The sequence below is a fragment of the Myotis daubentonii genome, chromosome 12, assembly GCF_963259705.1.
Source record: "Myotis daubentonii chromosome 12, mMyoDau2.1, whole genome shotgun sequence".
Classification (NCBI taxonomy): Eukaryota; Metazoa; Chordata; class Mammalia; order Chiroptera; family Vespertilionidae; genus Myotis; species Myotis daubentonii.
The window spans coordinates 19,026,912-19,040,372 of NC_081851.1; the positions used below are offsets into that span (position 1 = coordinate 19,026,912).

At 46.5% G+C, this 13,461-nt stretch overlaps 1 protein-coding gene across 1 annotated transcript in view; it reads right to left on the reverse strand.

Moving 5' to 3' along the window:
• VWA3B (von Willebrand factor A domain containing 3B) overlaps positions 1 to 13,461 on the reverse strand; it is a 138,246-nt gene that overhangs the window by 65,063 nt on the left and 59,722 nt on the right. The window contains exons 11-14 of the mRNA XM_059659033.1: positions 11,586 to 11,724; positions 8,662 to 8,793; positions 7,331 to 7,429; positions 4,171 to 4,353 (exon numbers count right to left, since the gene is read on the reverse strand). Coding sequence (XP_059515016.1) covers positions 4,171 to 4,353; positions 7,331 to 7,429; positions 8,662 to 8,793; positions 11,586 to 11,724 — 553 coding nt within the window. The remainder of the gene's footprint in view (positions 1 to 4,170; positions 4,354 to 7,330; positions 7,430 to 8,661; positions 8,794 to 11,585; positions 11,725 to 13,461) is intronic.

The following is a 13,461-nucleotide window of genomic DNA, read 5'->3' on the forward strand; positions in this document are numbered from 1 at the left end:
GGAATCAAACCTGGGACCCTTCAGTCCACAGGCCGATGCTCTATCCACTGAGCCAAACCAGTTAGGGCTGATTTATGCTCTTTTCTGAATTGTTTCCTTTGCTTTGGATTTATTTTACTTCTAGTTCTAGTTTCTTGGGACAAGAACTAAGATTGTTGATTGAATGCCTTTCCTTGTTTCCAACATAAGCATTTAGTACTATAAATGTCACTCCCAGCACTGTTTTAGCTTTATCCCACATAGTTTGATATGTAGTGTTTTTGTTTTCACTCAGTTTTAAGTACTTTTTATTTCCTTTGAGACTTCTTCTTTGACCTCTGGATTATTTAGGACTGTGCTGTTTAAATTCCATGTGTTAGACATATTCCTGCTGTCGTTCTTTCATTAATTTTTAGTTTGATTTCACAGCAGTCAGAAGACAACCTGTGTGATTTAAATGAGTTGATTTTAGATTAGTTGAGGTTTATCACACATTTTATGGCCTATCTTGAATATTTTGTGAGCACTGGAAAAATGTGTATTCTACTGTTGTGGTGGAGAGTGTTATGTCTACACCAATTTCATCCTGATGGTTGATTGTGTTGTTCAGACCTTCTCTGTTCTTGCTGACTTTATGTCCAGTAGTTTTATCAGTTGCTGAGAGGGAAATGTTGAGGTCCCCAACTATAATTTTGTATTGATCCATTTGTTTGTTTGTTTGTTTGTTTTGATTCTATCAGTTTTTGCTTCGTGTCTTTTAAGGCTGTATTGGTTTGTGTACACATACTTATATTTTCCTGGTGGATTGATTCTCTTATTATGATGTAAATTTCTTTGCTCTGAAGTCTACTTTACCAGTTATTAACATAGCCAGCTCAGCTTTTTAATATTTATATGGTATGTCTTTTACATCCTTTTATTTGAACGCCCCTCTGTCATTGTACATGAAGTGAGTTTATTGTAAGCAGCATAAAACTGAGTCGCGTTCTTCTATCCACTCTACCAATATATATTTTTTCTGTAATTAGAACATTTACATTTAAAGTGATTATTGATGTTAGCACTTACCTCTGTTATTTTATTATTTTCTATATGTTTTCATTGGTCTTGCTCCTCTGCGTCTCTTTTCTTGCCTTTCTCCAGGTTATTTTAACTTTTACATATAATTTTATCTTGGTTCATTTGTTGTGCTTTTGAGTGTATCTCTGTACAGTTGGTAACGGTTGCTCTGCGTCTCACAACACATGCATGTGATTCATAAAAGTGCGCTAGCAACCAGTGTTTTCTACTTTGAGAGAAACTTCCCGTCTATGTAGGTGCCTTCACCTTCCTCCCTTTTAAATATTCTTGCCTTGAGTACGCGACAGTGCTATATTTTTTGTTTCAATTATCCAATATGATTAATAAATTGTATGAGAAAGGGATAGTCTATTATATCTACTCATATTTTTGCTCTTTTTTCCTTCTTTCCTGATGTTCCAAGATTCCTTCTTTCATGATTTCCTTTTGCTTGAAGAACTTATTAGAGCCAATATAAGAGCAGGTCTTCTAGCAACAAATTCTTTTAAATTTTATTTGTCTGAGAATATTTTTATTTCCCTTGAATTTCTGAAGGATAGCTTTATCAGATACAAAATTTGTGGTTGATAGCTCTTTACTTGTCACACTTGCCATACAAAATATTGTGCCCCTTTTTTTCCCTGGCCTTCTTGGTTACAGATGAGAAATCTTCTGTCAAATCCACTGTCAATTTGGTGTCATTTCTTTCAGGCTATTTTCAAGATTTTTTCCCTTGGTCTTTGATTTTTAAATGCTTAACTATGATGTGCCTTGACATGAGTTTCTTTGGGATTATCCTGTTTGGGGTTTATGTAGCTTCTAAAATCTGTGTATTTGTATTTTTCATCAAATTTTGGAAGTTTTCAGCTACTATTTCTTCACATAGTCTCCACTTCCTCTTCTCCTTGGGGAATTCTTATGATACCATGTTGGGTCTTTTGTTATTGTCCCACTGGTCCCTGTGTTTCTTTTCTTTGTTTAGACTATTTTTTCTCTGGTGTTCAGATTGGCAGAATTCTATTGTTTGACCTCAAGTTCACTGATACAATCCTGCCATCTCCATTCTACTATTGAGCCTATTCAGTGAGTTTGGTTTTAGAGAGAGGGAGGGAGAAAGGGAGGAAGAGAGAGAGAGAGAGAGAGAGAGAGAGAGAGAGAGAGAGAGAGAGAAACACCTTCATGTAAAGGATGTGAGAGAGAAACATCACATTGATTGGTTGCCTCCCAACCATGGAACCTGTAACTTGAGTAGGTGCCCTGACCAGGAATCTAACCTGAAATCTTTTTGGTGTACAGGACAATGCTCCAACCGAGCCACAATGACCGGGGTGGTTTTTGTATATTTTTAAGAGTCTTATTTCACCTTCCTTTTTGAAAGAACATATAGCTTCTTCAAATATATAGATTATACAATGACAGGTTTTTCTTTCAGAACTTTCAAAAAATGTTACTCCGCTGTATTTCCACTCGCATCATTTGTGACGGGAAGCCTACTCTCATCTCTATGTGTGCCATTCCTCTGTGCATAGCATGTCTTCTTTCTCCCTGTTCTTTTCCCTTTGCCACTGTTTCTGAGCAGTTTCATTCTGATGTGACTTACGGTGGTTTCCTTTATATTTCTTGTGTTTGGGATTCAGTACGTTTCTTGGATCTGTGGGTTTATAGTTTTAATCCAAGTTGGAAAATTTCTGGCCACTATTTCTTCAATTACACATTTAGTAGACTACTTGAACTTTTCCTCAGCTCACTGATACCTCTTTTTTTGTTTTGATTCTTTTTCTTCTCTGTATTACATTTCAATAGTTTCAATCTTTTGTTCTGCGACATATGATCTGCCGTCTATCCCATTCCATGTATTTTTCATCTCATACACTGTAGTTTTCATCTTTACAAGTTCAATTTGTATCTTACTTGTATCATCCATGTTTCCCCTAACTTTGCATAGGTATCTAATACAATAACATTAATGGTTTTAATGCACTAACATCTGAGCCAGTTATGGGTATGTCTTTATTTTTCTGCTTACATTTTCTCATTATGCACCTGTATTTTCGGGCTTCTTGCATACCTGTGCTACCTGATTGGATACCAGACATTTTCAATTTCACTTTGTTGAGTGGTGGACATTTTTGCTTTCCTATACTTATTCTTGAGGTTTGCTCAGGGATTCAGTACAGATCTTTGGAAACGGTTTGGTCCCTTTGGTTCCTGCATTTAAGATTTCCTAGGCAGCGCTGGATCAGTGTTTGGTTGCTCCCAATACTGAGGCAAGACCCCTTTGCATACTCCAGCCAATGCCCACAGAGCAATAAGGTTTTCCAATCTAGTTTATGGGAATCGTCACTATGTCCATCTCTGTGTGGACTCTGAGTTCTGTTGCCTACAATCCTCTTGGATGATTCATTCCCCAGAATTCAGTAGTTTCATCACATGCAAGTACTAATCAGTATTCTGGCTCACTCCTCAGGACAGACAATGAGATGAAAAACACATTCTCGAACAGGGCATTCTTGAAATATATATCCTCAGGTCAAGACTGGAAAATTTAAAAATAGAATCTTACTTCTTTTCTCCCATTCGCCCATTAGAGTGAATTTCTTCATCGGATGGTCACGTGGTTATACAGTCAAAGAAGTTAGAAGACAACTACCTAGTACCTGAATTTTTTGGAAAGTAGCCCACATGTGTCCATAAGCAGCAGTGGCTAACAGATTTCACATATAGATCCCCCGGGTTGCTTGTTAAAAATACAGATTCCTGAAGTTTGGCAAAATGTTGATAATTGTTTAATTTGACTGATGGGGACATGGGGGGATGAGAACTCTTCTACTTTTGTTAAGTTTGAAGCTTTCCACAATAAAAACCTGAGCAGAAAACAAAATATAGGAAGGCCTTGGGGTTCTGTGCCTAGAGCCTGACTCAGTAGTTATGGAGGGAGACTCAGGAATCTGCATGCTCACCTGGACCCTAGCCCAGGGTCCCTGACAGACACTGGTGTACGCACGGTCGAGGGATCCATTCGCGCAACTTCATTGGCTTTATGGTTGCTGTTCCCCGTCCAGGTGTGGTTCCTGGGCTCCGGCTGCCACGGGCAGTTACGTGAGCACCCTTCTCAGCTCATCAAGCCCTTACCTGCTCAGCCCCCGGCGGACAGGCATCCCTGGAGCCCAATTGGTAGGAATGGAACTCTCCTCCCGTTAAAGAAGCAAGTTCTCTCAGAAAGTCGTTTGCCATCTTGTCGTTGTAATTGAAGGAAATGGTGTAAATAGGAATTTTCTGAAAAATTTTGACTTGGTCTATCACCATTTCAGGTGGCTGAAATGAGAAGTTTTGAGAGAGAGGCGAAGAGGAGATGGAAAGAAAGAAAAAGAGAAAGAGAAAAAAAAGATGTAAAATCCCTTAGCATTTGCTCGAAGATAGTAAAACCTCAGCTGATAATTTCCTATGTAGCAAGCAGTGAGTGGCTTCTTAGCGAGGTATCAATTCAAGTCAGTACGGAAAGCCAGCACTGCCGGACAGTGCGAGCACAGAGACCGAGGACGTTGTCCTCACCCTCTGAGGGTGGGAGAAAGAATCCGGGAGAAGCATTAACGAACCAAGTCCCTCAGCTTCAGGTGCGCCTAAACTTAGGATGTTGGGCTATGCATGAGACCCCTACAGGACTGCAGTCAGAGGCCAGGAGTAGAACTTCCTGACAATAAGGATTCCACAGAGTGGGGACCCTGGATATCCACGTGGCTTCCAAAGATCTCCACCAACAGAGCAATTTCCAGCTTCAGACAAGCCATGGTCAGTGTTTGCCCACAGAGAGCAAACAAAAAGAGCCATTAAGTGCCTTTCTGTGTGCTGGGCAGTCTGTTAGGGCAAAATGTCCAGTTAATCCTCACAGCATCTTGTGAAGTAGATTCAATATCCTGCTAGCAGGGGTGTTATTTGCTACATCTTGGGGGGGGGGTGCTATTTGGCAGTATCTATCAAAACATATACCTTTTGCCTGAGCCCACCTCTCAGAATTTACCCTTCACACATACTCATACATGTGCACAACGATATATACTAGTAGGCACAGTTACTTTTGCAACGTTGTTCATAACAGAAAGATTGAAAACAACCTAAATGTCCATCTTCAGGGGACATGGCTAAGTAGCCACGTGAAAGAATAGTAGGCAGCTATAAGACAATGAGGAAGCTCTTTATATTGTTTTATTAATAAGGGTCCTCAGAGCTATGGTGTAACATGCTGCCACTTGTATATTTTAAAGAAAACGTATGTATAAGTACATATCTGCTGGCAAACAAACTATCTCTGAAAGAAGAGAGGAGACACTGGTAACATCCATTGCCTCTTAGCTGGTGAACAGGAAGTAGAAGGAGAATTTTCTCTGTATGTTCTTGTGTACCTTTGTAATTTACACCATGTCAGTGTATTACTATTCAAAAATTACATAAACAAAGTAATTTTGAAGGTGGATGTTTTATGAAATCTATAGTGGAATATGGTGCAGTCATTGAGAATGATGTTTCTTAAGAATTTCTCATGACTTGAAAGATTTGCACATATTAGATTTTTAAAAAGCAAAATTGACTTGTGAATGATTTCACTTTTGTTCTTTCTTATGCTTATGCTGGTCTATATCTTCTAAATTGCAATAAAATCAGTGGGAGTTTGCTAAGAAGAAAGGACCTCTTGTCCAGATGACTTTCAAGTCAGGCTCCCAGCCCCCGTTTCTAGGGGCTTCTGGCCGTCCAGGAACTACAAGTGCTCAAACACGGCTTCCTCCACCAGCAACCTCCAAGCCTTCATTGAATCAAGTCAGCTGACAACATAATCGTTAGAACCAGAAATCAGTCAGCTTGAGCTCTTTCTCCCTTGCTCCCACTTCTCCTCACTCGGCCGGCCCCACAAGCCCCTCCCAAATCGGTCACCGAGTCCTTAGGCCACTTCCATGATCTCATCTCAGAAGAGAGTCTCCTTGTCCCTTTTCTGATGCTCCTACCCGAGGTGGTTCCTGCCCAGTGATCAAGGTCTCTCTGCCCCTGGCACTGACAGGCATGTGCCTAACGCACAGTGGACAGAACCATACGCTCCTCTGAGCACCCCTCCCCGCCTGTGGTGAAACCCACCCTTTCCAGGTGGCCGTCTAGGACCTTCACAATCTCCCCAACCTAACTTTCGAGGCTCTGCCTGACACTCTTCTCTCATTGCCTTGTTCTCACACTGTTTCTCCGAACAGCCCCTCTGCTCCTTCTACCCAGAATACCAGCCACCTCTGTTTACAACATTCCTTCTCCTCTTTCCAGACGCAGCGGGACGTCCCCTCCTCGGTGGAAACGTGCCTGGCTTCTCTTCGCTCAGACATCGCAGAGCACCAGCACGCCCATCTGTCGGGTTACTGGACGCCCCTGCACGTCCCTGCAGCGCCAGCTTCCCTGAGCAGGGACCTAGGCACCTTTGCAGCCTCACACCTGGCGCCACACGTAGAACATCACAGGGCACAACACTCTGCTTCTGAGAGAAAGTACAGTGACGTGGATGGGAAGTCATGTCAAGTACAACTTTACATACACGGTCTCGGCCACAGTAAGTCTAACGCCACGGCGAGCCCACCTGCTCTGCTATGTAATCCCTGGACCACTGGGCACAGGGTATTGCACACTGTTGGCCCAGCTGTCTTCACATGCACACGTGTGAAGGAAACGAGTGGGTACCAATTCACTCTAGTGGTTAATTTACAAATGTGTGTATTTACTTAATGCCCAGAGCATTAGTCTTTCATTCACAAAGCTCAAAAGAAGAAGAACAGACTCCGCTGAAACTTCCAAATATTTCCAGTCAGGCTAAACAGAACAAAGAACATTTCACTAGCAAGGCATGCTTCCCCTTAAATGATCACTGAGTTAACATCGGGGTAAAACCAAGGGCGTGTGCAGTGACATGTTTAGATTCAGAGTCCCCGGAGGAAAAAAGAAAAAGACTCTTCTCCCTCTTCGTTTATAATGAAATGTAAACCAGAGTTCAGTGGAAGGCGGAGAGCTCCTTACATGGCTTGGTCTCCAGGCCTGTGGGTGTGTGGCCATTAACCAGACAGCACTCAAGGCACAGACATTGTCCTCAGTGCTTCCTCAGACAAAGGAATTGCTCCAGTATTTTCTCACCTCGGTTCGGGGACCTCAGCCAAGGAAACACCTTTCCACAGCTTTTAGATGGCAGGTTAAAAGGCCCCAATCCCTTCCCAGCATCGAGTGTCAGGGCATTGGGGAGTCCCTCTTTGTCCCCAGCTCTGATCAGTACCTGGTCAGGTCTCCCGTCTGTCAAAAGGTAGATTGCTTGTGTTTCTTTATCAGCAAAAGCAATCTGCAGGGCATGCAGAGTGTTTGTGGAACTCCCGACCTACAGAAAAGAGGGAGAGATAGCCCACGTACTTGAATCTCAAGAAAGATCTCAAACCAATGTTACGTTCTGCTTCCAGAAAGAAAGGGAAGTGCTTGTGAAATAAAAGGTGCATGAAAATGATACTGAGATAATCATTTAAGCCCAGGCATCCCAAGAAGCCAGCCCCTGGGCGTGCCGGCAGGCCTCCCTCCAAGGTCCCGGGGCTGCGGGAAGCCAGAGCCGGGCCTCCCTGTCCTGATGGCAGAGCTCGGAGTGCAGGTCCCTGTGAGGCACTAACGCAGCCACTGCTCATCCAGCTGCCAGCATGGCTGAACCCTGCAGCCTGAGCACACCCCGGTGGGGATATGTTTGTTTCAAACCAGGACTGATTCATGACACCCATGTTCACAAACGCGAGTGAGCCATCGTTAGCAAACAGGAGGTTCAACAAAGAAACTGTAAGTTTTAAACTCTTGTGGTTTCTGCCCAGGAATGCAGGGCACTGGCAGGAGTGCCACTCTCAAACTTGCAGTGAAAACGCCAGACAAGTGGCAGGCCCCGGACAGCTGTCACACCCACCAGAGGGCACAGGGCAGCAACGGGCCAAAATACAGGGCGGGCGGCACCTGCAGTCAGGCGGGGAGCACTGGCTTTCCGGGCCAGGACGCAGCCAGACACTCATAAGAAGAGTTTTTCTGGGATGACTGCGAATCGGTGGAGGCTGCCCAGGGGAACTCAGCCTGGATGCCACAGCGACAGGAGAATCTGTGCTCTCTTGGCTTTTTCACCCACACCCCCGGGTGCTCACAGAAGAGCCTGGGGGGGTCCCAAGAACGTCTCCTTCACGGTGCAGGATGGGGGAGAGGAACAGCGGCCTGAATCCCCAGAGACCCCACTCTGCCTCCCCACAGACCCAAAGCCTTAGTCTGCACGTGGTGGAGTGGGGAGAAGGGCACCTGCCACCCCTGGCCCCGGTGGGAACCAGCACAGCCGAGGAAGGAAGGAGGGAGCAACAAGCCCTCGACACCTGCGGAGGAACACGCTGGGCTGGGCTCGGAGCTGCGGAGAGGCCCACCCCCTCGAAAGACACCGACCACCGAGACGGGCCCATGTGGCCTGAGGAAACCAGGTGAGTGTGTGTTTATGAAGCCACTGCCATCCTCACAGCTCAAAGCACGTTCCCGGGATTTCCCCAGGATCAGCTCAGCAGGGATCAAGCGGCTGCTTCTCCCAGCCCCCCTCCTTCTCACCTTCATGTCTCTAACCCAGGATAGAGCCCCTTGCAAGTTATCTTCATTGATGTCAACAAGTCTTTCCCGCCAAGCAACTGCGTGAGCATCAAACTGCACAAAATTGAACTTCCTTTTAAATTTTAGCTGTTCCTGTAAGAGACAATTATTATTTAACAGTCTAGGGTGGGGGGATAAAATGGATACATATGTAATACCCTTTGTAATACTTTAAGCAATAAAAAAATAAAATAAAATAAAAATAAAAAAATAAAAAAAAAAGAAAATATTAGGACAGGTCATGGTTGGATAAGTTTTAATCACCATGATATCTATTTTCAGTTCTAGAAGGTAAAAATTACATTCAACAGAGAAAATCTTTTCTGGTACAGGAGGCTTTTAAGTAAGTTATACACAGTTTAGATAATAAACATTTACAAATGTATATAAGCATGAATATACACTATGTATCATATATGTATACTAGAGGCCCGGTGCATGAAATTTGTGCATGGGGGGTGGGGGGTGGGAGGTGTCCCTCAGCCCAGCCTGCACCCTCTCATATCTGGGACCCTTTGGGGGATGCCCACAGTCAGACATCCCTCTCCCAATCCAGGACCGCTGGCTTCCAACCACTCGCCTGCCTGCCTACCTGATTGCCACTCACCGCTTCTGCCTGCCGGCCTGATCACTCCCACTGCCCTCCCCTGCTGGCCCGATCGCCCCCAACTGCCTTCCCCTGCAACCTGGTTGCCCCCAACTGCCCTCCCCTGCAGGCCTGGTGCCCCCTAACTGCCCTCCCCTGCTGGCCATCTTGTGGCCACATGGGGGCAGCCATCTTGTGTGTTTGAGTGATGGTCAATTTGCATACTGGTCATGACTAATTAGCATATCCAGTTGTGGATAATTGGCATATCTGGGCTAATTAGCATATCCCTCTTTTATTATATAGCACTAGGGGCCCGGTGCACGAAATTCGTGCATTGGGTGTGGGGGGGGGGGAGTGTCCCTCAGCCCAGCCTGCCCCCTCTCACATACTGGGAGCCCTCAGGCATTGACCCCCATCACCCTCCAATCGCAGGATCGGCCCCTTGCCCAGGCCTGATGCCTCTGACAGAGGCGTCAGGCCTGGGCAGGGGACCACCAGACCCCTCCGATTGCTGGCTCTGCCCCTTGCCCAGGCCTGATGCCTCAGCCAGAGGCGTAGACCCCCATCACCCTCTGATCACCTGATCGGCCCCTTGCCCAGGCCTGACGCCTCCGCCAGAGGTGTCAGGCTTGGACAGGGGACCCCCATCTCCCCCCGATCACTGGCTCTGGCCCCCGCCCAGGCCTGAGGCCTCTGGCCCAGGAATCATGCCTGGGCAGGGGACCCCCATCTCCCTCTGATCGCTTGCTCCACCCCCCACCCAAGCCTGATGCCTCTGACCCAGGCTTCAGGCCTGGGCAAGGGGACCATCATATCCCCCCAATCCCCGGCTCAGGCCCCCGCCCAGGCCTGATGCCTCGGCCGGAGGAGTTGACCCTCATCACCCTCTGATCACCAATCACCGGATCAGCCCCTTGACCAGGCCTGAGGCCTCTGGCAGAGGTGTCAGGCCTGGGCAGGGGACCCCAGCTCCCCGCGGTTGCAGGCTCCGCCCCTGCCCAGGCCTAACGCCTCTGGCTGAGGCGTCCGGCTCGGGCAGCGGGGACCCACAGCTGCAGCGGCCCCGTGATCGTGGGCTCCGCTTTAGGCCCAGGCAAGGGACCCCTAGCTCCTGGGACTGCCAGCTTCGACCGTGTCCAGCTCCCATCGCTGGCTCCACCCCTACTTCCTGCTATCACTGGCCAGGGCGGCAAAGGCGCCTGATTCTCCGATCATGGCTGGGGAGCAGGGCAAAGGTGGCCCCAGGGCCGCCTTTGCCCTGCCCCCCAGCTCTTAGCTCCCCCCTGGGTTTCTGATCACTGTCAGTGGCAGGGGGCTTCTTCCTGCTTTCCCTTTCGCCTCCCTGCATTGTGCCTGCATATGCAAATTAACCGCCATCTTGTTGGCAGTTAACTGCCAATCTTAGTTGGCAGTTAACTGCCAATCTTAGTTGGCAGTTAATTTGCATATAGCCCTGATTAGCCAATGAAAAGGGTATCATCGTACGCCAATTACCATTTTTCTCTTTTATTAGTGTAGATGTTTATATATAGTGTGACATTCTATACTGTCTCTAAGACTGATATTAATGATACACCAAGTGCTCTCACTAAATGCAACATGCTTAAGAAAAAGAAATTCGAAGCAGAGTTCCACTTTGGCCATCTTTCTGGCAGGGCTATGACTCCGTAACTCCTCTGTTTACTTGCTTCCCATCAGCCCCTATTTCTCCGACAGGTCTTCCCAATGAGAAGCTGCACTTTGTAGTTGTCCACGCTCCCCACCCCCATTATTTTTTGTGGTTAATACCTCACTACTGCTGGCCCGTGACAGTGCTGTGATGCCCATTTCCAGGTGTGGGAACTTGGGGTTAGGACACACGGCGTCTGCTTCAGGCCTACAAGCCAGAGGCAGCACAGGAGTGAGCACGGGACGCTCCTGATCGCCAGGCTGTGTCTGTGCGCACGTAGCACCTTCACCCACTGGGAATTAAAGTTCCAGTGTGACCTACAGATGAAAACCATGAAGGTGTGTGCACGCACAGACTTCAGGACAGAGGAAACCTGCCGCAGTGGACACAGAAACTCCCTTGATAAGCCACGTGTTACAGAAAGGACCCGCCAAAGGAAGGTCTGCTTGCCAAGGAGAACGGGCGGTTCTCGCTGGTGAAAGGAGCCTTTTCCTGAAATGACCGGCTTTCCTGTGGATTTTTTTAGTGTAAACCTCGCCGGTGCACTTCCCATTCCCACAGCAGTGAGACCAGTGGAGATGTTCTCCTGACACACAGCCCTGATGCACGGCTGGCAGCGCATCTAACCTGCATAAACTGGGTGATCTTGTCCTTCACCAAGTCCAGTTTGCCCCTCATTGAGTGAGACGTATCAATGAGGATGTAGACGCAGTCCTTATTCACTTTCCCAAAGAGGATTCGACTCCCAGCCTGTAGCCATTCAATCCTAGGCAGGAGATAGTTTGAACGTGAATGGTTAGGGCCTGTGGAGCGAGAGCACCTTCCTAAGAGCTTCAGGAGACGCCTACAGAGGCCAGAGCTGGGCTGCGCTGTTATATACAATCTCCTGTGGGTGGATTACTCATGTTGAAGGGTTTCCGTGGACAATCCTACATTTGGGCTGGTTCCCTCATTGACTCCCCCTCCCCTAACCATCATCATTCCAAGTAAAACAGAACCAGGAAAATTAATGGGACAGAAAATAAATCCAATACTGGGTTCCAAAGTCACAAGTCAATTATTTGCAGTCATCTGAGAGTCTGAAGCCCTCAGCTATGACTTCAGACCGCTTTCCTTCTAGCCCAGCTGACCATAGTCCCTGGTAACACCAGCGCATTCCTGGAGCCTCGATGGACCTCATGCACAATGCCAGGCGCCCCAGACCCCTGCAGTGACCACGCGCCAGGCCGCTGTGTGTGCAGGGCTGCTTCTGGGGACGGGCTGGGCTCCCATCACAGGAGGCAAACTTAAATTCATGGCTGCAGGCAAAGCCTGGGTGAGTGAGCAGTGAATAAAAAAATACCCGAAACTGAGTTCAGAGTTCAGCAAGGTCGAGGCAACTAGAATTAGTAGGACAGACACTGCTGGAGAGTACGGAATGAAATGAAATACAGCATAATAAAATTTGTGAGAGACAGCTAAAGAGCTACTCAGAGGAAAGTTTAAAAAATAAATGTTTATGCCCTAGCCAGTTTGGCTCAGTGGATAGAGTGTCGGCCTACAGACTGAAGGGTCCCGGGTTTTATTCTGGTCAAGGGCACATGCCCATATTGCAGGCTCGATCCCCAGTAGGGGGCATGCAGGAGGCAGCCGATCAATGATTCTTTCTCACCATTGATGTTTCTATCTCTCTCTCTCCCTCTCTCTTCTTCTCTGAGATCAATAAAAATAAAAAATAAAAAATGATAAAATAAAAGCAAAACAAAAAAACAAAGGAAAATAAATGTTTACACTAGAAAGAAAGATCTCAAATTAGTGATATCCATTCTAAGATACTTAAACCCAAAGTAAGGGAAAAGAAATAAATAAAAAGGGTGAGAGTAAAAAGTAATGGCATAGAAAGGAGAAAACCCTGCAGAGAAAAACACACAACAAAACCAAAAAGAAAGATGAATAAAATGGATACCTCTAGCCAGACGGCTTAGAAAATAAAGAGGACAAGTTACCAATATCAGCTCTATGAGCATTTACAGAAATTGAATACGTAATTAAAAACCTTCCCACAAAGAAAAACTCCAGACCCAGACGGCTTCAGTGGTGAATTCCACAAGCATTTAAGGGAGATGTGATACCAATTCTCCACGGGAAATGGAGACGGAGAGAAGACTTTCCAACAAACCTGGTGTGACAAGAGGGACAAAAGACCTGGCAGCTGCCAGGCAGAATGTCTCCTAAGTAGCATCCTTTTTCCCAGACCTGAAATCCAAACAACTCTCCCCAAAAGTCAACCTTGAAACTATAGGCAGAGATGACTCTAGACATAAGGATTCGTTTTTCTGAATAACCCTTCACCAATAACCCGTTACCAACTGGGTTTTGAGAAGTTGGGGCTCCGAAGACTTAATATGGAGACAGGTGTCTGCAGCCTATACCTTTACAGCAGAGAACACAGAGGGAAGTAGGGAACTCTCATTTCCAAGCAGCTACTGCAGGCCGGTCCTCGCCTATACTCATTACATTTAGT